The 24,075-nt window shown below is 37.9% G+C and overlaps 1 protein-coding gene across 5 annotated transcripts in view; it reads right to left on the bottom strand.

Moving 5' to 3' along the window:
• The window catches only part of ARHGAP24 (Rho GTPase activating protein 24), a 499,880-nt gene that overhangs the window by 148,202 nt on the left and 327,603 nt on the right, over positions 1 to 24,075 (bottom strand). The window contains exon 1 of one of the 5 annotated variants that reach the window (XM_064368860.1): positions 20,392 to 20,578. The exons of 3 other annotated variants lie outside the window; for them this stretch is intronic. In XM_064368860.1, the coding sequence (XP_064224930.1) occupies positions 20,392 to 20,404 (13 nt within the window). In that variant the 5' untranslated portion in view covers positions 20,405 to 20,578. One more of the 5 variants, XM_064368892.1, reaches the window with a different exon arrangement.

The raw sequence follows: 24,075 nt of genomic DNA, 5'->3' as shown, positions 1-24,075 counted from the left end.
CTGGGCTCAAGTGATCCGCCTGCCTCTGCCTCCCAAAGTGCTGTGATTAGAGGTATGAGCCACTGTACCCAGCCAGGTTTTTCTTTTCATAGTATTCATTTAAAATCATGCATGTAAATATACTATTTGGCTACTTTGTATGTCATATTAACAAATGGGAGACATTTTATTTGTTAGCCTGTATGTTTCTGAATTCGGATACAGAAATAGCACTGCCTCACTGTAGAGATGGTGTGGTGGAAGGGGGAGAAAAGATATAGAACACAGATTAGATGACTATCTCTCCTATTTACTAACTGTGTAATCCTGCACAATACATGCCTAGATTCCTTTATTATGGATTTTCTTCATCTGAAAAATGAGCATTGTTCTTTTACAGCATTGGAATGCATTAAACTCAACTCACAACTTGGGGATGGGTGATTGTATTTGGAGGGCAGTGTTACCCTCCAAATACTACCACATCTTATCCTCTGATCTCTAATGCTGTGGACAGATAATCATTTATTTGACCAGTGATGACTATATGTGTGCCCTGACCTTGACCTGGTCTGCTCCCCACAGTTCAAAACTGATCACCTTGCAGTTCCTCAAATAGGCCAGGTTATTCCCACATCTAAACTGACATTTGCAGTGTCTTCTGCCTGGAAAGCTCATCACACAGCAGCCTTCCTTAGGCTTTTGCTCCTTTGCTCAAAATTCACCTCCAAAAAGTCTGTCTTGAATATTTGCATAAAAGAGCACTTTCCTCTGCCCATTCTTCTTTATGTCCTCTGTTCTGCTATATCTATATTTATGACCCTTACTGCCTGGCATGCTTTATATTTACTTTATTAAGCATCATTAATACATACATTATACCATTATTAAATATCTTCTGTGTCTAGCATGTAAGATTATTGAGGGCATGGACTTTGACAGTTTAATATACTGCTGTATTCCTAGAACTCAGAATAGTATTATCACACAATACAAATCAACAAATATTTGTTAAATGCATAAAAAAATGAATCAAGCAAAATTTCTAGTTGTTAAAAAAGCCAAGTGACACTTTAAACTTTCTTATTAGAAATTCACTGCAGATCATCAAGTGAATGGTAGAATCTAGATATTGAAATATTATTATAAAAATTTACTTATTTGAATTTTTGCATGTATTCCAGAAAGTTTTAGGAGAAATCTAATGTCCAGAAATTCTCAACATAGTTCATAAAGCTCTACACCCTCACAATGCCCCACTTTTGTTTACAGAACCAGTTGGCACTCAAGATCTCTCAGAAGAACACATAAATTTAGATTATTTTGGCTGAATTATACTCTAGCCTTTGTTTGAATTGAGTTATAAGCTGGCAGTAAAATTATTGTAAATTTTTCTCTGATATCTCACCCTAGCACATAAATCATGAGTAAGTCTAAAGGTGGTCAGTCCCATGACTGAAGGGTAGCATACTATTTAACTATAATTCAGAAAACAAACTGTGTAAATCTGTTTCCTTATTGCTTTTTCCCAGTTAAAAGGCTAGCAATCAATTTTTCTCAGATACTCATGGCATGGTGATGAAAACAGTATTGGAATCCTGACAAATTACCTTTATCCAAGATAACAAGGTAGAGTGAAAATTCGTTAATAACCATAATTCGATGTCTGAGAATGACCCCATCACCATTAGGTGAGAATTAATTGACTGTTTTATAGTTTTTTCCAACAGAAATGTAAAGTGTTGACTTCAGAAGAGCCCTTCCCTAATCCTAATGATTGATAGTAGGTGATTTGTGCTGTACTGTTTGCCTTCTTTTACTGCAAAAGCAATAGGTAAGATATTAAAGTAGTATCTCTCAACAAAAAGTGTCAGTAATAAAAAACCCTGATGTACGAAGGCAGAACACTGTTTCCAAGTCCCTTACCTCACAGAAAGCAGATTGGAGATTGGAGACAAAGTGATTGTGGGAAGGCAACTTTTTTATGTGTGTGGTTTTTAGACACCTAAGTAATAACCCTTATTATAAATAAAATAATAAGTGTAAATATTTTTTAAAAGTATATTTTTGAGGCCAGGCACAGTGGATCATGCCTGTAATCTCAGCACTTTGGGTGGTCGAGGCGGGTGGATCACCTGAGGTCAGGAGTTTGAGACCAGCCTGGCCAATGTGGTGAACGCTCGTCTCTATTAAAAATACAAAAATTAGCTATGTGTGTTAGCGGGTGCCTGTAATCTCAGCTACTTGAGGCTGAGACAGGAGAATCACTTTAACCCGAGAGGCAGAGGTTGCAGTGAGCTGAGACTGTGCCATTGCACTCCAGCCTGAGCAACAAAAGCAAAACTCTGTCTCAGAACAAAAAAAAGAAAAAAATATATATTTGAATTTAAACAACCTCTTAGCAGCTAAATAAGTCTTTCTAATAACTTTGATTTTTTTCTATTTAGATTAAAAAGTGCATTCTAGTGCAATCCTCCCAATATCCATAAATAGTAGCTATGATTATTTTACCTTATTTTTAACTCTATTAATATAGGTGGGAATTTCTAATCCATAATCAGAATACATTATTAATTTCACTTACACAGTTGTGTTGATTACTGCTGCTTCTGTCAGGTAGGCAGTGATTAGGGACACTGCTATGTCTTAAGTGTGTGTAAGCGAAAAGGGAAAGAAGAGAAAATATAAAAGGCAGAGAAAAATCCTCGGAAGGCAAATAAACAGTGTACATAAATTCCAAATTATGTTAACAAATATACACGAATGATTTATATTAATATATACATGAACGTACCTATAGTTTGGAAGTAAGACTTCAGTTAGAATGGGGCACTGCTACTTACTAGCTATGTAACTTTGAACAAGAGGCTTAATCTCCACTGGACTCAATTTTCCAATCTTTAAAATAGGACAATAGCAACAACCTCTAGGATTGCTGTAAGTAAAGACACACCACAAAGCTGGTTTTCAACTTTGTGTGTATAATAAAATTCTTGTAACGCATAATAAAATTTTTACACAGGTTGGGTAAAATCATAACTATGACTGAAAATTATCATGAGTGATAAAGATAAACTTTCCAGGAAAATTAAAATAGCTTCCTTTATTGTCCAGACATGATTCAATACTTATGACTTGCAAAAGAAAGGAAAAACATATTATCCATGGTAATGTGTACTTTCTCTATTGCTTCAAGGTCAAAGTTGGAATATATATATAAATCCTATAAAGTATTTAAAAATGCAGGTAGAAGTGATAACAGATGAGTATTTCCCAACCTCTCTTGGTCAATGATATCTCCCTGTTAAACTGGTGTCATGCAACATAACATTTGCAGAGATAAACTAGCCATTGGGTCCACTAATCCTATTCCAATGTCCAATTCCTCATCCTCTACACACCTACATCTGCAATATCCCATTTCCTCTAAGATTCACCACAGCTGTCATAATTTCCATGCATTATAATTGGACAACAAAATGAGCTAAAACAACAATAGCAACAACAGAATTATGAGACACAGCAACAATTTCATTATATTAATACAAATTTGCTTGACTTTAATCACCAAGCAAATTTATCTCAAAGTACAATTCCCATTGCAATTAATATGGGACACATCCTAATCATTGTTAGAAAAGGTGCAAAGTGTTCTTTTCTACTCCTTCAGGTAAATACAGATACAGAACTTGACCATTTTTTAGGTTTCTAAGATGCTGGGTTTATGTTGTTTGTATGTGTGTGTTTGTATGTATGTGTGAATTGTTACTAACAACTGCTAACTCTGTGGAATAGAAGACTAAAGATGTTTTTATTTAATTCTGTAATCTCAGAACATCATCACAAAGTGGCCTAAATTAACACTTCTTTTGTTTAGAGGAAAAGTTTATGTATTCACTCCATAAATATTTATTATTGGCTTATAATATATGGGCTACAGAGCTGTGTGCTAGAGATGCTATAACAAAGAATTCAGCCAAGAACCTGGCCCTCTGCTAACGGATCTATTGGACAGTCTGTATTTCTTTACTCTCTTGTATCAGTGTTAGCTCATTATGTTCTCTTCCTCTTAAATTCCTAAATCTGTTTTATAAAACTTCCCTAGCATATCATGATGTATAATAACAATTTATTAACAATACTAATAAAGACATTGAATAGTATATTTCAGGGAGGAGCTTACACTTTATTTATATTATCTCATTTAATCTTTATATGAGGAAATTAAATGAGAAACAATTGTTGGATTTTCATAAGCAAATAAACTTTAAAAATATGTTGTCTATTATGTCTTAGGGCTTTTTGTGTCACACATTCTACTTAATTATTCTGTACTTAATGAAATATGACTCAGTGATAAAATTTTATGCATTTAGCTATAAAGAAAACCCCATATAGTTCAATATATATTTTGTATCAGTGTCAACATCTATAATATATGGTGGAAAGAATAACACAGTCAATGGTTTTAAATATTATATTGCACAGTCTATGGCTTAAATTTCCAACAGATTTTCTAATTTTTGTTTATTTTTCTGCAAGTAAATATGTGGCTTAACTCTATCATAGTAATGTTTATTTTGATGAAATCATATTTTTCCCATGATAAAACATTTTAAAGAAATTTTTTCCCTGAATTAATTTTTAAAAAATCACACACAAAATACGTTGATTCCTGACAATGAATATTTAGATAAGCAAAAAATGTCTCATTCATGGATTTATACAAATTTCTATTTGTGATACATTATTTAAATTGTTTAGTTATTTTAAAATGTGAAGTCCAAAATCATGAATTTATCACATTTTTCTTATTATGAGTTGCCTTTGCCTCTCCTGCTATTTGCATCTTGAGTTTGGATAGTAGCTCTGCCACTTACCTGCTGCTTAATTTTTCCTTGCCTGTAAATCACAGATAATGAAAGAACTTAGAGCTAGAATGCAGACCTCCTGACTCATGATCCAGTTTTCAATTCTGTTAATCTATGTTTATGTTATCAGACATACAGAAACAATAAGAGGACTGTCTAACAATGTGGCATTTTAATGCTAGTATTAACCTAAATAGAAAATATTACTGTATCATCAATCTAATCTTTTAAAAACATAAAGGCAATCATGAAAATGGAAATGAAACTTGAATTTTCTACAAAATACTATGTAAATAATAACTTAATATGAAATATTTGGTTTTTACTGCTAACTCCAACTGGTCGTTGGAGAGTATCTGTAGCATTGTAAGTAGCAGTCAATAGTATGGTCTGACTGACCTCTGGATCAGAATCTCATTTACTACCTGTGGGTTCTTGGCTGGGTTAATTGACCTTGCTAAGTCTCAGTTCCCCATGTGTACATCAGGGTTACTGATACCACCCCACCATCAAAGTGGGAGGATCAAATGAGACAACTTACAGATGCACTTGGCACAGAGTAGACGTTGAATAAACATGAGCTCCCTTCCTCTTCCCCTAGTGCCAGCTGGCTGGCAGACCACATTAAGCAGAAAAAAGGAAGCTATGTTCTCCTTTTTCCAGACAGCTGGTAATGCAGACATCACAGGCTTTCTACAAACAATGTTGACTAATTTTTTGCCACAGCTGACGTGTGTATAATGTGCCCTGCCAGTTCTCTCAATAAGCTGAATTCATGACCATGGAATAGTTAAGTTGTTTTTTTTTTATTATTCCTCATTTCATGAGTCCAGATTGAGGTAAAGTGGCAGTTTTGTAATGTTTTGTATATTTCATGGACCTGGAAGACTTCATTTAATGTCTTGTAATAACAACAATAAAATGTTTTCCATCGTTTAGTTCTGACCACAGTCCTATGATATACATACTACTACTCCCTCCAGTCTGTAGATGGGACCACTAAGAAACACAGGTTGAGTAACTCATCCAGCATCACCCAGGTAGAAAGTGGCAGAGTTAGCATTTGAATCCTGTGTTTTGACTCCTATTCCTGCACTCCAAACTCATACAGATGATTGAGAGTGAGAGCAGGATGTGCATATCAAGTGAACAAAGGCCTTAAACTTTCATCTACTACTTTCCATTCAACTGAGGGGGCAAAAAATACATTACTGAACACCTGAATTGTATTAGCTATGTTGTATGTCGGAATAGAAACCCTGAAATTTCCTCTTGATAGGTAAATATTTATCCCCTTTTATATCACTCAAGTATAGTACATATAGGATACGAATTCAACAGGCAATATCTTCTTAATTATACCTAAAATATTCAACAGTTTGAGAGGCACATTCCTGCTCTTTTTGGTCTCTTTTACCTAAAGGGAAAGGTCCAAGTAGGGCTTGTGTGTGAAGGCTTAGAACGGTGGCTGGTACATAGTGAAAACTATATTATTTATTACTGTTATTACTTAATTTTCAAAACTACTTGCTTAGTCTACACTTCTCTGATTAATTTTATAGACCACCAAGGAGCATCTTGCTGATGCCTAGGTCTGTATAACTCTGCTGAATAAAATGTGCTCCACAACTGTGTTTTATATACAGGTGCACTTGGGTGAGGCTGCAAAGAGGAATTCTCACCATAGTTTCAACCAAGCTAAACTAGATTTTTTCTGCTTTATGAATATTCAACATCTTTGTAAATGTCATTTGAAGAAAGATTTCACTAAAGCAAATGAAAATAAATGAACAAATATGAAAAACTACTGCCGTAGCAAAATAGAATAATAACAATAATCTCTAATACACATATTGGGCTTATTTAAGCCAAAAACTATTCTAAGTAATTCTCATTATTATACTATATACTATAAGTTCTATAATTCCCATTTCATAGATGAGGAAATTGAAGAGATTAGATGACTTATCTAAGGCAAGTTTAGAATGGAGCTGGAACTACAATCAACACAGTTTAGCTCCTGAATCTGGGCTCTTCAGCACTGTGCTCTGCAGGCTCTGGATAGAAAAGAAAGCTTCTCTTAACAGATTTTATACACTTTTCAATCACTGTTCTTAGCTCTACACTTGAATCAGAATAATGAATGTAAGCTTTCTCATTTCACAATATGACCTGAAAGCAATATGTCCAATAAGTAAACAAAATATAAACATAAAAAGAGATTCTGAAAAAGTACAAATACAGCTAAATGGAAATAGCCTACTGAGGAGTTTTTCTGGATTCCATTTCAAAAATAATAATAGGTAGGTCTAAAATGGAACTGGGGTAGGTAAAACAAAATAGCATTCTCTATGGTTTCTCTAATAGGTATTAAGATGTCTACTTCAACACTTTCATTTCTATGGTGTTGTAACACTTTAGTGACCAAATCCAAAAAGAAGAGACTAAACTCAAATAAGATACCTAAAATGATCAGCAGTTTCATGTTTGATAAATTAGTAAGAGCTGTCTAATTGCATAATTGATATATCTCTATCTGCTCAGACCCTTTGTTTTGTTTTTTCTTCTGAGACAGAGTCTTGCTCTGTCGCCCAGGTTGGAGTGCAGTAGCATGATCTCGGCTCACTGCAACCTCTGCCTCATGGGTTCAAGCGATTCTCCTGCTTCAGGCTCCTAAGTAGTTGGGACTACAGGCATGTACCACCACACCCAGCTAATTTTTGTACTTTTAGTAGAGACGGGGTTTCACCATGTTGGCCAGGCTGGTCTCGAACTTTGGACCTCAGGTGATTCACCTGCCTCAGTCTCCCAAAGTGCTGGGATTACAGGCATGAGCCACCACGCCCGGCTTGCTTGTCCTCCTTATCCATAGATGATTTCCTTTTGATCAGGTGGCAACTTTAATACAACTTAAGGATGATTACCACAAGCTGTGTCATGATACTAAACAATTAAATTTTGATTTATAAAAGCTGTATTTCAATAATGTTAGTTCATCAAAGATAGAGTCTTTATCTCTAAAAGTATTCACACATCATGAGCTTCCCTTTAAAATATAGAACCAAAGCTATGAGAGCCAATCCTGCTAACTATGCAAAACCTTGGATCCACAGCAGTTATGGGGAGAGACAAATCATATGAAACAATTAATATGGAAAGAGACATGGCACGTGTGATGTGGGACAGGCCAGTCACAATGCTGGGCACAAGACCACATGGTTCATCAGACCTCGTGCGGCTCTTGGGTGCAGTGTCCACTCTGAAGTTTATCTCTTCTTCATAGTTTTTATTTAAACTAGCTCAGGGCTTAAAGGCAGGATGTAAAATGCAGTTCGGGAAAAATGATTCCTTATGTCCCCTGGGTAATTGTGGACTTGGCACACGTTTTCTTAAGTATTATTTAAATCAAAGTTTACTTAAGCTCATTCTATCACGTATTTTGTTTTATTTTGTTCTGTCTCTTCGACAAAAGATAGGCCATCGAGTTTCTTTAAAAAGGCACTTGGTAGTTTCTAAGTTAACTCCAGTTAAAAGCATTTGTGTTTCATCTGTTTCGTCAACAGAGTGAACTAATTTCACTCTTAACAAAATGTTAGAATTTCCCGGCACTTTGTGAGGCCAAGGCAGGTGGACCATGAGGTCAAGAGATCGAGACCATCTTGGCCAAAGTGGTGAAACCCCATTTCTACTAAAAATACAAAAATTAGCTGGGCGTGGTGGCATGAACCTGTAATCCCAGCTACTCAGTAGGCTGAAGCAGGAGAATTGCTTGAACCTGGGAGGCAGAGGCTGTAGTGAGCCGAAATCACACCATTGTACTCCATCCTGGGTGACAGAGCAAGACTCCTTCTAAAAAAAAAGAAGTTAGAATTATGACCAGACATATTCAGGTTTAAAGCTTTATCTGCATTGATAAAGAATTTCTATGTGAGCATAAACACTGTTATTAAGAATTCAAGTTTGGATGATCAGTGTTAACAAAAGATAAGAATAAGGAGCACTAGAAAGTCTCCATCCTCTGATATCGAAATTTAAATCGGCATGTACACTTCCTTCTTTCAGAAAGGCACTTTGAAGCAAGGGCGGTGTTAAGCCATACATACTTACAAATTACTATTTTTAATGTTTAAAATAATTTATACAATTATTATTGAGTCTTCTCTGTTTTATTATGATTGCCAAAAGTAATGAGAATAGCCATCATTTTTAGTTCATTGCAATTGTAGGAGTTTCCCCTTCCCTTTGGAATTAAGCAGGTGTCAATCATTTATTAGACGTCATCTAAGGTAGGTAGCTGCTCATGAAAACGCCATCAACAGTGCTCAGGTTGTCGCAACTGAGCTATGATTTTTGTTAGAACTCAGTACTGATCAGCATAATGACAACAAATAAACGTGAGGGGCTCAGCGCGGCTGGAGGAAGAAACAAGGAGAGGAAGAGCAGAAAAGCTCCGAGGTGGGCCCTCCATGTGAATACGGAACAGAGCAGGTGTTTGGCAAAGTTAGCTTGGGGGAGGGAGGGATGGACTTCGTGGGGGAGGGAAGGTGTGAAAATAATTGTATTTTGTTTATATCTTAAAGAAAATGTGCCTAGGCCGGGCGCAGTGGCTCACGCCTGTAATCCAAGCACTTTGGGAGGCCGAGGCAGGTGGATCACGAGGTCAAGAGATCGGGACCATCCTGGTCAACATGGCGAAACCCTGTTCCTACTAAAAATACAAAAAATTAGCTGGGCATGGTGGCGCGTGCCTGTAATCCCAGCTACTCAGGAGGCGGAGGCAGGAGAATTGCCTGAACCCAGGAGGCGGAGGTTGCGGTGAACCGAGATCGCGCCATTGCACTCCAGCCTGGGTAACAAGAGCAAAACTCCGTCTCAAAAAAAAAAAAAAAGAAAGAAAAAGAAAAAAAGAAAATGTGCCTAAAATGTGTTACTTAAGGAAGAATACAGTTTCAGCAACCAAAGTGGGGGTGGGGACATCTGCAATAATAATTGGCTAATGCAATGAAAGAGATTTTAAAAACACATTTTACAGTAGTTATTCTGGCCTTTTAGAGATATATTCAGAATGATTTCATGTCTCTCTTGAGAGGCAGTATCCCAGTAGTCATGTTCACAGGCCCTGGAATCGGATTTGAACTCTGACCCTGCCACTAGTTGATGTCACAATTTAACCTGTGTCTCAACTTCCTCATCGGTTCAATTTCGCCATCTGTTTATACAATTGTTGTGAGACTTAAAAGTGTATAAGTAATACAGGCACTTAGGAGAGTGGCTGGTGCCTAGTAACAGCACATGTTCACTATTTCTTCCAGACATTGTTTGAACCCAATAAAGAATGTTAGCAGAAAGGATGATCAAAACCATTAAATGATGCTGCGAGTATATTTTCAAAGTATGGTTTTGTTTTCATACTCAGCATATAGATAAAGCCAGCAGAACAGAAATAGGATACTTATCTAGGTACCTAAACTAAGTATAGGTCTTGAGAGAAGATGGTAAAAATGTTAAAGTTCTCTAATTTTCAGTCACAAAGATTCATTCCCACGTAGGGAAGTTTTCCGACAACATTATCCGCAGCATGGCAATTTTATTGGGATTGGGATACAGTCCATATGGTGTGCTTGCTGACAACTCTGGGGTTCAGGGGAGTGGGTTCCTCCTGAGTATATTTTACTTCTGTGAATAACCACGTCACTTCAAGTCCCCACCCCCATGAGAACTACGACCTCAGAGTTCCTCTGGGGAAGCTGCATTTGTTCCCTTGCTATTATAAGCATCTGCCCCAGATGACTCCAGGACAAAGTTTAATTCTGCTGCTTTTTTTTTCTCTTTCCATTTGTCTTCATGTAACATAGACTTCAAAACCACAACTTTCAGCTGAATTACATTTTTCGGGACATGCAAAGACCTTGGGGCAGGAGAGGCAGAAATCAGTGAAGCAAGAGTTCACCATGTTTTCAGTCACTTAAAGAATGATGTTAGAAACTCAGGTACCTTTTCCCCATTACTTGGGAAAATGTTTTTCCTTGGCGGGTATTATTTCAGAATTATATTGTATGACCCAGTTAGCTAGTCTGACTCAAATTACAGAGCAGGTTGGCAGAAAAGAAACAACTTACAGAAGCAAAGCAAGTGTAGGAAAAAAGAATTTGCGCTATCTCTGCATATGATGATCTTCTGAGTTCACTCCTAAGGGATGCTCTACAGCAAGGGGGTAAATAGTCTTCAACACTTAATTCCTAAACTACTTTCAGAGATAAATATTACCTTTAGGAATAAATATGTCACAGCTTGACTGGAATGATGACCCATACTTAACTATGTGCACGTATTTAGGGAGTCCCTACACATCAATACTGTCTTTTCTCCCCCTTTTTGGCATTTGAGAATGGGGCTTCTACTCTCTGAGTTGGAGCAGCTCTTCTGAAACTTTAATGTACAAACAAAACATCTGGGGAAATAGGTTAAAATGCAGATTCTGATGCGGGAGGTCTAGGAGGGGCCTGAGGCTCTGCATTTCTTACGAGCGCTGACAGGATACTGATGTTGCTAGTCACTGACCACACTCGGAACAGCATGGAGGTAATAGAATACTGAGGCCAGTCCTGGACTCTGAATTTTCTCGGGTTCTCCCATTACTATTATTCCTTCTGAGCCAGTTCTAGGGGTTGAATTACGTTCCCCAGGAAAGATACGTTGAAGTCCTAACCGCCAGTATCTCAGAATGTGGTCTTATTTGGAAATAGGGTCTTGACAGGCCAACAAGGTAGGTTCTAATCCAATATGACTGGCGTCCTCATAAAAAGAGGATATTTGGATGCAGTGACAGATATGCACACAGGGAAGGTGATGTTGAGAAAGACAGACATCTACAAGCTAAGAAACTCCCGAGTCTATCAAAAGCTAGGAGAGAAACTGAGAACAGACCCTTCTCTCGTGCCTTCAGAGGCAGCGTCAACCTGCTAACACCTTGATTTTAGACTTGGCTTCCAGAACTGTGAGATAGGAAATTTCTGCTGTTTAAACCACCCATTTGTGAAACTTCATTACAGCAGTTTTGGGAAAGTAATACAGGTACTATTATCAAGGACATTTCCCTGACTCTTCATGCTCTTACTCTCTGACACACACAGAAACACAAGGAAATGTTTGGTGTACGACAAAACTTAACACAATGTGAGGAATGTGAACACAACATCCCATACACAGATAAGGTAACAATGAAAGGTGGAGGTCATGTGTCTTAGGTTAAAGCTTGCGTTGCTTCTACTGTCATTGCAGCTGTCAATAATGACACGCTGTCATAGATTGGCAACACTGCCAAGTCTGAATTCCATAATTTATCCAAAACTGCTCTTATCTACAAATCACTATCTAGCTGGGCATGGTGGTTCATGCCCGTTATCCCAGCACTTTGGAAGGCCAAGGTGGGCAGATCACTTGGGATCAGGAGTTTGAGACCAGCGTGGCCAACATGGTGAGACCCTGTCTCTACTAAAAATACAAAAATCAGCCAGGCGTGGTGGCATGCGCCTGTAATCCCAGCTACTTGGGAGGCTGAGGCAGGAGAATAACTTGAACCTGGGAGGCAGAGATTACAGTGAGCGGAGATTGTGTCACTGGACTCCAGCCTGGGCAACAAGCAAGACTCCATCTCAAAAACAACAGCAAAAAAAATCAAATACAAATCACTATCACATTCTATCACTTCACATCCTTTGCACCTCATTATCAGCCCTACAAATTGCTTTCCTTTTTAGAATTTTCTACAGTGAAACAAACCTTTCTCTTAAAAATATCACATTGTGAGAGTTATTAGGTTTGCAATGAATACAAGCAGAGAAAAACAAACCCACATAGATTTATATGAGAGTGTGTAGGTGAGAATGAGGTATGCTAATGTCACTCACTAGCTAAGTGATGGGTCTGTACAAATCAGACTCACAGCAAACATGATTCAAACACATTCCTCAGAAAAATGACAAGCTACTAACAAGGTATTTGCTTCCACTTTAAAAGAGTAAAATACATGCTCAAAAGATCCATGAAAGCCAAGGAGTGAAGTTTTTTATTTTGATACTTAGTCATTACACTTCTAAATATGGTTCATTCTACTTTTTATACTCTGAATGTTCTTTAGTTGGGAACCACTCCCTTGGAGGTATTTGAAAAGTACAGGAGTATTTGGGTTTTCACATAAATGGAGGAGTTACTGGCATTTAATGGGCAAGGCTTGGGGAAACGAAACATTCTATAAAGCAAAGGAATATAAATGTTTGTCCCTTCCCAAATAGTAAAAGCAACTCTAGGTCAAGGCCCTCATCCCATCTGGGCATTTCTTTAAGATTAATGGTCTTTTCCATTTGGGGCTCTCTGTTCACCCTTTGACTTCTACCAGAAACCACGTGGACATCACAGATCTTCTCTCTGCTTTGACAGGTGTGTCATTCTTTGGAGTGTCCAAAGAACACTGGTTTCTCACTCTCTCCTCCTTATGGGATGTTGTAAGGAATACACTGGGTAATCAATAGAACTGTTCTTATAATTTTTTTGTCTCATTTTCAGGGGCAAGTGGACAGATGGGTGAAGTATTATAGATACATCTAACCAACACAGTGTACTTGAGATAGGACATCTTGGAGGTGTTTTTAAATATTCTTTTATGCAGGTAGTGTCTCTTTCTTTCTTTTATCCATTCATTTATCAAACAAAAAAGGACCTGCTATGAGGAAGACATTGTATTAGGTCCCACAGAGGAAGGTCACAGACAATGACAATGAGATCTGCATTCTGCAATAATTAAATTTATCCTATTGTATCTCCCATTAGTTCTTTTTATTCTCTCATAACTGTCCCCCAATTTTTTCTACCTCTCGATCTAGGCATTGGCTATCCCTGTAAGGGGCAGTCTCTTCAGGCCCACAAGGCCACAGATGACAAATGATCAGAAATACAAAAAATAAAAAGGCATGATTAATACAGATTAGCACACCAAACACAAATAGACTACTGAGTATCATTTTGCCATGTGTGGTGAGCAATGGGTAGGTCCATTGTGGACTAACCTCCCGTGTCACTCCTCCACCAAATCATAATTCTATTTGCTAAAATATCACCATTTGCAGATTAGCTTTTTGATTATTTATTATTTATTTATGTATAGACAAATCCATACATACATATTTTCTCAGTTATACTTCATAATATATGATTTATGCTAATATTACATATGTGAAAACTGAGCTTTACAAAAGTTGAATAACTTTCCCAACTTGCTCATGGATTTCAAAACAGGTCTAGCTGATCCCAATGTCTGTGTTCTTAACTAATGTAAAATATTTCTGATAGTTAAAATCACTTTTTTATGACTTCTAGTGAGCTTATAAATATCCTACTTGAAAGTTTCAGACACATTTGACCTTCATCCTCAGCACCTTGACTAAATTCTTTGTGACTGTTTTAGAAAATTGATTGTACCTTCCAAGTTTCTATTAATACTAAATTTTAAAAGTTTAAAAACTTTTCTAGGTCTCTTAGCTAATACAAATCCAAAAGGCAGAAATTCCAAATATAACTGGGTAGTCCTTGGCAATTTTTCAATGCCTTCAGGCTTCTGAGGTTCTGTGGATTTGCCTTAATCTGTTGCTAGGAACACTGCACATCGCTCTCAACAGCCTGCCAGTCTGAGAAACTTAGCGTGAATGACACAAGTGTTTTGTTGTTGTTTTTTTTAATCCAGAGGATGGTATGAAACAGTACCAGAGGTCATGGGAGGGGAGGAATCATAGGATAAAGAAATTAACTAGAGGAAGAGGAAGTGAAAAAGGAAAAAGAATCCACAGACCTAAGGAAAAATCTTTCCAACTGAAGCTGTCTCCTCCCCACAAAGCACATATCTCTTGATAGATAGCTTTTTGAATCAGTTCAGTCTATTTGGAGAGCAACTTCAAAGGGCCAGCACATAGCTGACAGTGTGTTATCCCATTGTCACACCAATGGAAGTCACAGATCAGAAATCTGCAGACACCAGAGAGAGTGATGGCACTTTAAGGCCTCAATCAAGTGTCAGATTTAGGAATCAGGAGAGTAAGAGTAAGAAATCAGTCTACAATATTTTCTTAACACTTGTCTGGCCCCAGCATAAAACACAGGCATCAATTTGGAATTAAAAAAAAATTGGTGATTTACATTTATACGTTCTTTGCTTTTCCTCCTTTCTGAAGCCTGGGAGCCTAAAACACGTAGATAACATTGGGGTAGATGCTACAGAAAAAGGCCCACCTTGGATATATTTATTCTGCTACAGTAACTGCCATGACTGCTGCCACACCCAAGTACCTCTCAAGCAGCAGGACACCACTTCCACCCCTCGTCCACCACAACTCAGTGACGTGGTGGTGGTAGCACCTCCCCTGTGCATGTAAGCACACCAAGCCATCTAGTATGCTGTTAACTTCATACTTTACACCTAAACCTTCAAACGTTTTAGCATGTGTTTTGGTGTTAGTTTTTTTTCTAAATGGCTATATAGTTGTACCAGTACTTACTACTTCTTACTGACTCATTCATCCTTCCCCCACTGTTTTACAGTTCTGCCTAAATTAACGGGGTACGTTTGGTATTAAGAGAGGGTTGTCCACAATGGACTAACCCATTGCACACCACACATGGCAAAATGATACTAAGTAGTCTATTCCTGTTTCGGGTGTTAATCTGTATTAATCATGCCTTTTTATTTTTTGTATTTCTGGTGATTTGTCAACTGTGGCCTTGTGGGCCTGAAGAGACTGCCCCTTCCAGGGCTAGCCAATGCCTAGTAATAGTAAAAGACTTAGTTGGCAGTGTGTTTTCACATGCAAACTAACTAATCCAGAGCCCATACCCCAACCACCTCCTCTATCAGGCTCTCATGCTCTGGGCCACTATCCTTCTGCTCGAATCATTCCAGGACCAGGTGTTAGACAACTAGAGATAATCCTTCCACCACTGAGCCCACCAAAATTATACAAACTAGACAATTCCAAGCCTACTCACCTTACCTTATTTGTTCCTGCCCATGGAAAACACAAAAGGCTCTCGCCCCTGTTTTCCTTTGGTTCCCTCTGCTTCTGACTGACCCTGGTGCTTCCCTGTATGGCCCGTGTGTGTGGCCTGCCCCTCTCTTCTTGGGAACTTGAGAGTGACAAACTGTCTTTTCAATAGCAATCACCTCCTGATCTATTGGTCTCATCTTTCCTGAATAATAATAAAATCTATGTTTAAAAATACAGTCTTACAGACTTAGAAGGAAGAGGAGATACTGTTTTTTTTTGTTTTTAGATAGAGTCTCTGTTGTCCAAGCTGGATTGCAGTGGTGTGATGTCAGTTCACTGCAGCCTTGACTTCCTGGACTCAGGTGATTATCACACCTCAGCCTCCCTAGAACTCTGGACTACAGACACATGCCACCATGTCCCGCTAATTTTTGTATTTTTAGTAGAGACTGAGTTTTGCTATGTTGTCCATGTTTTGCTATGTTGTCCCAGTCTTGAACTCCTGGGCTCAAGTAATCCTCCCACCCTGGCTTCCCAAAGTGCTGGGATTACAGGCGTGAGCCACTGCACCAGGTGGAGACCTTTCTTTATAGCCACAAAATAATCCCTCTGAACACATTGGTGTGTTCTGGTAAGTTATCAGTCAAAGGAAAGCCCATTGTAAAAGAATAAGAGTTGGAGAAGGAACATGCTTCAGTTGGTTTTATACTTTATCATAAAACTATTCAAAGTATGCTTATCTTTAAAAATATTAGAGAGCATTTAAAAGTCTCTCTATTTATTGATTTTAATATATTGGAGTAGTGTTTTTGAAAAATTCCCTTAAAGTCAAATATGCCTATAAATAGGAAACTTTGCAACAACTTTCTATTGATGGCTCCTTGCCATTAGAAATATTTGGAAGTTGGCCAGGCGCGGTAGCTCACACCTGTAATCCCAGCACTTTGGGAAGCCAAGGCGGGCGGATCATGAGGTCAGGAGTTTGAGACCAGCCTGGCCAACATGGTGAAAACCCCATCTCTACTAAAAATACAAAAATCAGCCGGGCGTGTGGCACATGCCTGTCATCGCAGCTACTTGGGAGGCTGAGGCAGGAGAATCGCTTGAACCCAGGAGGCGGAGGTTGCAGTGAGCTGAGATTGTGCCATTGCACTCTAGCTTCGGTGACAGAGCGAGACTCCATCTCAAAAAAAAAAAAAGAAAAGAAAAGAAAATATTTGGAAGTTGTGATTACATTGTTTTACAGATTATTTAAATTACATATTGTTAAGAATTTTGGAGCTATTCATTATTTATGGTGATGGGTGGCTATTGAGGGGAACATTGGTAGGCACTGGGATCCTATTTGAGGCCTTCCCTAGTATAACAGAAATAACTTAAATGTTTAAAAAGCAGGAATGATATACGTATTTGAGATAATGACTTTAGTAGGTAAATCCTGTGGCAGGGGCCAAGAATGACAGGCAGTCATATTTTAGCAACCAGGCTGTTCATTCTATTTCCTCAGAAGACAAACTGCCTTCAAGATAAATGAGGCAGGGCTCTTGAGCAGACTTGCAGAAAACATTTATATTCCCTGTTTCTAACGGAGAATCACCTGCTGCCATCTGCTCCTACTCCAGCTGCCAAGTCTTTACAGCCGGGGTCCACTGAGGAGCCCAGTGACTGTCAGAATACGATGATCTCAGAGGACCACTACCAGAGGAATAAGCACATCCCACACCCTGCTCTCCAGGTTTCTTCTCTCCAAACAACAGAGGCCTACTTTAAGGAATCTAGAAGTAATAGTTAAAAGTTGTGTGAGTGCCCATTATATTATCTGAATCTATAATGCTTTGGGAAGAGTTAGTAGGCAAAATAGAACTTAGCGGCTAAGGTAAAGAGACGTAAAACTGATGGATAGTGCTGTAAGCCACTCCCATATGCTAAAAATCATATTTAGTGTCAGTTTACCAAAGGCCTTTGTAGAAGTGTAACCATGTCAGTAGGTATAAACAATTGCTGACGTAGGTTTCCAAGCCTAGCAATGGACTAGATGGATTGAAAAAGTATGAATAGCAGAAATGCTAGGGACAATGGACACAGTGGTCATTGCTGCCTGGCAGCCACTAATCTCATTCTTTCCCACTCACCCTCCCATTTTCTACTCAGATGGTGGGCAGTAATCTCTTGATTTCAAGGGAGGTAGGATTTTCCCTAGTCCCAAGGTATAAATCATAACTGCTTCCTTGTCCAAGGTGTAGAAATTGAGTGTAGGTCAAAAGAAAGAGGCTCAGCAAATGAAGAACTTAGTAAGTTTAAAGTCTAGAATAAAAGTGTAAAGCTGAAAGAAGGAAGAAAGCAAGGACACAATGTATTAGGGAGTTGAAGCATTTCAGAAAATTAGAAATACTTATCAAATATATAAACAAAGGCTAATCTTTCCCCTTAACTAGGAGAACTTAATTGCATAGAAGTAAATGTGTTTGAACAGACTGGCATGTGCTCTGAGGTCAGTACCTATAATCTCTAAACCTTTTTAAACCTCTTTGCATGTTGAGGTAAGCTAGTTATCTAAAGAATAAACACAGACACTATTAAAGGCTTTTCTTGTCTGTATACACTGATTATGATTCATCAAATAGGTGACTAACTTTCTAGCCTTTCTACATAGAAGCTGACTATGGGTTCACATGGATGCCACATTTGAACATACTGGACTGTAGTCCTCACAGAAGGATGAATGGGCATGTGTTTATAAAGCAGTTATATGAGGCCTTCCTGTACGTCCTTTCAGTCATGGTGATAGTCATGTCAAACTCCTTGCAAGAAGCAGCCAAATTTTAGATCACAAAAAGCCAATATAGTACAGGTTCCCATATGGAAATGCCAAGCATTAATTCTTTATATACCTCAAGTTCCACATCTGTGAAATGAAACATTTTCTTAACTCTCATGGAAAGCATTCAGTGTTAGGGTCAGGTGTTTGCTCAGCATATCACAGTGATCTTATATAGAGTCTGAAAGCAAGAAACCATGAAGAGAGTATCCCAGGAACTTGGCATTCCACATGCATGTAGGAACAGGTGGCGATCTAGTTTACAGTGTTAGAATTTTCTTTCTAAACTGACATACTTTAAAAGTGGGACAGATGATTTTGATATTATGTTATTTATTAATTGTTTTGAATAATTTTAATGTTCATTGCCTTTTAATAAAGTTCATTTTACTTTATAATTTTTTAAAGTCTATGAAAATAGAGATCAATTTTAAATAAAAATTTAAAATTTCCTTGTTTCTTTCTCATTTTATTAATATCAGCAATAGAATTCAAATTAAAACTGACAAGTACATTCCACAGGTTGACATGTTTTATTAAGAATTCTTGTTCTTGGCTTCATTTCTGCTGACTCTAAATTTTTTTAAGTATTCTATTGTTCTTTCATTAGATATAAAAAGTTGAGCAGTTAAAGTACTTTTTGGCATTCTCTCATAATTATTCCTCATTTTAATGTACTGTCTTCTTTTCCATTTTAAAATCTGATATTCTTTTTCTTCTTCTGTTTACACAGTGCCAAATTCCTATAGTTTTCTCTTTTCTAGAATGTGAGCCTCATGAATATAAATCTCCTATATATTTATTTAGATATTTAAAAATATCTCCTTTATATATTTTATGGGTTCACTTAAGCAGCCAACATACAAAACTGACCCATGATTAAGGTATATTAACCCAAGAGCATGATTTTAATTCCTGTTGTAACAGAGTCATCGTGAGTAATCCTCTACATTCCCATATACTTTTACAAGCGCACACAGCTGTTGTATTGTCTTGTGTACACAGAATGTAACGTTACAAAATTCAAATATGCTGATAACAAAAGCTTTATAGGTTGATTAAGTTAATTGTAAGTACACCAAAAGATAGCAAATATTATTTGGTTTTCTTTTGGTTCTCTCTCTCTTTTTTTTTAAATAACACGTGAACACACACACAGAGACACACATAAATGGCCAAGTAGAAGTTTTCATTCTGACAAGCAAATACACAGAAAACTCCCACTGCTTTTGTCATCAGATCAAATCCTAAGGCACTCGACTCTCTCAAAGTTTGAGCCACTAAAATACGGGTAAAGCAAAGAATACACCACAGCAAGCCCTAAACAAATATAGCAATTTAGACCTTTATCAGAAGCAGTTTTTATGTGCCTTCACATTAGCACTGGGATTCTGTATATGAACAGATATATCATGTGGCAGCAGCGATTAACGAAAGAATCCAAGAAACACTGCAGTATAATGATCACATTTCAGCGTGGAAGAACAGCACTATGTCCAATCTGTTGCCACAATGTGGATACCGTGGAGAGCTGAACGGATCATGACAGAAAACAAGGGTATAAATAAAACCACACACAGTCTAGGTTCTGAATTTGTAGTGATACAAATATCCCCAAATTATCAAACACAATCAACAACAATACCTGGCAATTTGTCTCCAAATTAAGAACAAAGCACCCAGTTCTCACCTTGCCCAAACATACACTTCAGTGGTCAGTGACAAATGCAGGCTGCACTTGCAAGCTGGGAGACAGAGCAGCTGCTCTGTCCTGAGCCGCTTAAAGCACATTCGAGCCCAACTCAGGTCCTACTGTGTTTGCTCACTGCAGTTTCTCCCATGACTCCATCACCCAGGAATGGAAACCACGGCTCGCTCCCCAGCACTAGTGGGCTCCCCAGCTACTGAGCTCAGGTAAAAACGCTGATTCCTACAAGGTCACCACAAGGTGACCACAAGCAAAAGGAGTGTACAGGGAAGAGGAGGGGCTGTCACAGAAAGACCCTAAACTCCAGACACCTTGCCTTTCGAGATTCTGAACTCCATAAATCAGAGCTAGGACAATAAGAGGTCAGAGACGCAGTAAATCTGAGAATCTCAAATGGCACCAAGCCAAGCAACCAACCCGGGCAATAACCTCTCTGTCTCTAAATACACACACACACACACACACACACACACACACACACACAGTCACACACACAGACTTCAGTGCACACACACACACACACTCTCACACACACAGACTTCGGTGTAGCTATTTCAATTGCCCAGACATCTCTCTCAAGTTAAAAAGTTGTTTATTTTTTTCAGGTTTCCAGGTAACAGGGCTCAAAGAAGGGTTGTAGAAAATTAAAGTATTTGCCAAAATCAAATTAATTCTAAGAGCAAAGTGATTTCTGGCCCATAAACTCATATAATTAAGTCTTGTGTTTGCATACATACTGGAATTATTCAAACTCCCATATTAAAAAAAATAGTAAAGATGTATTTATTTCAGAGCTGACTGACAGAATCAATTAAAATTTCTCATAAAAATTCCTATCATCTTTTTCAAAATTAGTCTCTATGCAGATTTTAATTTGGGGGGGTCTTTAAGAAGACATTTCTTGCCAAAAAATATAATCACTCTGAATATATATATTATAAATAGATACAAACATGTTAATAAATATTTCCCTGTAGAGTCTCTCTAAGTTTTTATTTCTCATATTCTGATCTTCTTAGAAGTGGAGAAGTAACATTTTTTAATCTTGCATGTGTCTTACAAAACATTTCTTCTTCGTTATATATATTTTTTAATAGGTAAATAATGACTTACTGAATTTTAGATTGATTGCATGAGCAAGAAATTATTCTGACTCTTTAGACATTTTGTTTTACCTCTTTCTCCAACCACCACTGTTCATTAGCAATTTAAGCTCCTAGGCATCAATTTTGTAATCTATAAAACAGGGATTTGTTACTAGTGCCTGTTTTGTCTACTTCCTTGGCTGGGGACGTGAGGGTGAAATGGGACAGAGTGTAGGAGAAAATGCTTTCTATATGTGCAGTATTTGAAAAACAGCACTTGCTGCATTTCCCCCCCTCTATCTCCCCAGTTAGTACTGGGACTAGTAAATTACTTGCTGCATTCTCAAGGAAGGCTTCTTGGGCTTCAAGGAAACTGCTTGTTTCAAGTGGGCTATAAATAGAGTTCAAGATTTTATTGAACTGCTGTTCTCTCTGTGGCAGATCTTGAGGGCAGCCACCACATGGCCAGAGTCAGTTAATTGTGAGCAACATGAGCCCTGTCTAGTGTTTGAGGCAGAACAAGACTAGTCGAAACTCTGGTAAAAAATGCTTACGTGCATGGCTGGTTACATAGTTCACCTGGTGTACTGTTGTACTTCTGTGTTTGAGGGGGCTGGAGAAGGGGATTAATGAAGGGGAAAGGTTAGCTATGGAGTGCCAAGTTCACTGCTGAGTTAATTCAGTCACAGATGCATTTGGGCATTCATGCTAATTTCCCTACAATTACTTATGCATTATTTAGAGGTTAAGTTGTGGAGAGGGGTGGGGAACAGGTGAGGGAGACAGGTGGAGAACAGGAAAGGAACTAACAATGTGGCCACCTGTCTTATGAGACCCACAGGGCTGCGAGCTGGGAACTTTAGGCATATTATCTCAGTTAGCTCTCATAATAATCCTAGGAAATACCTGTTATTCTTATTTTACAGATGAGCATAATTAGCCTGTACACTATTAAAGAGTCAGTGGTGAATTTAGAATTACAATCAAGATCTGCATGGCCTAGAGTTCCATAGTCTGAGTAAATTAGTTAATTTAAAGCTTTCTCAGAAAAAGAAAGGGAATAAAGTGTGGCTTTTATATAGTGAGAATAGGGAAGGCAAGAATACAAGTTGCTCAGAAAACTTCTTGAGGATATTGACTAGGCAAGTTAACTTTTACAAAGAGTCCACAGATTTTTAGAAAAATAAGTTTTGATTTTTTGAAACAGTGAACTCATTGCAAGATGCAGAAAGAAAAATTCAATTTTTATTATCAGTGCCAATACTTATTTTTTTAATTGAGTCCTGCTTGTTTTTCAATTGAAAAAGCAATTTAGAAGTCTTTCTATATAGTAGGCTATTACTCTGTTTTTTCTTTAACATACACACATGCATAATTTTATCTTAATTTTCTTAAATTATCAGACCCTTAACAATGCTCTTAAGGAAGCAAAGCAATCTCTTGACCTTGGATGAAGCAGAAGACTTTTTTTCAACTGCAGTATGGAATATAGTACAGTAGCCATAATTAGCCATCTCCTGGGTTGAAGATGTTAATAAACTGGCAGGTTCGTTCAACCAAGTTTATTAGAAAACTAGAGGCAGAATCTGAACTGCAGGACTACATGTGTGTGTCTCTGTTCTACCCTTTAAGTAAGTGTCATTCCCAGCTGTAAGAGAAACATTTAAATCATATCTGAAGTGAGTTTTCAATCATTCAGATATCTCAATTGAAAAATAATAAAAGTGGAAACAGTTTTAGGCACTTTCTTCAAATTATTATACTGCCCCACTAAGGTACTTCTTTACATGTTTCTTTTCTTTTCTTTTTCTTTCTTTTTTTTTCTTTTTTGAGTGGAAGTCTTGCTCTGTTGCCCAGACTAGGGTGCAGTGACACGATCTCTGCTCACTGCAACCTCCGCCTCCCAGGTTCAAGTGATTTTCTTGCCTCAGCCTCGCTAGTAGGTGAGATTTCAGGCACATGCCACCATACCTGGCTAATTTTTCTGTTTTTAGTAGAGACGGGGTTTTGCCACGTTGGCCAGGTGGGTCTTGAATTCCTGACTTCAGGTGATCCATCCACCTCGGCTTCCCAAAGTGCTGGGATTACAGGCATGAGCCACCAACCCGGCCGGGTATTTCGTTTCTAAAATGCTACTGCTAGTATTTCCCTAGTGTAATTACTATGGCAGAATAAAAGAGCACGTTGCTTCCTCTTTGTCTCTGAACCTCCATGTTTTTTTTTCTCTTTTGGATTTTAAGATCTCAATTTTAGAATCATATATGGAAAAGATACTTGCACTGAAGTTTAAAAGTTTGAAGAAGAAAGCATCCAGAAGAATCGGTCAACATTTGCAATCAATGAGGAGAATAAATAAGATGTTTTGGTTTTCTATTTGGTTCCTGCTACCTTGCCCAGTAATGATACCTTCCTGATGTTTCCTAGAGGCAGTGTCTCATTTCACACAGATACTCAAGAAGGTCTGGCCGGAAATCCTCATAGTCTTTCCACTTAGAGTGGAACTGGGTTCATGAATGAGTCGGATGTTGTTTCTAGTGTGTGAACTAACGAAGACAAGTAGTTTTCTAACACATTTTCCCTG

This window comes from Aotus nancymaae, unplaced genomic scaffold (genome assembly GCF_030222135.1).
Source record: "Aotus nancymaae isolate 86718 unplaced genomic scaffold, 86718_ANA_hifiasm-v0.15.2.pri h1tg000006l, whole genome shotgun sequence".
NCBI lineage: Eukaryota > Metazoa > Chordata > Mammalia > Primates > Aotidae > Aotus > Aotus nancymaae.
This window is presented reverse-complemented; position numbering and strand designations above follow the sequence as displayed.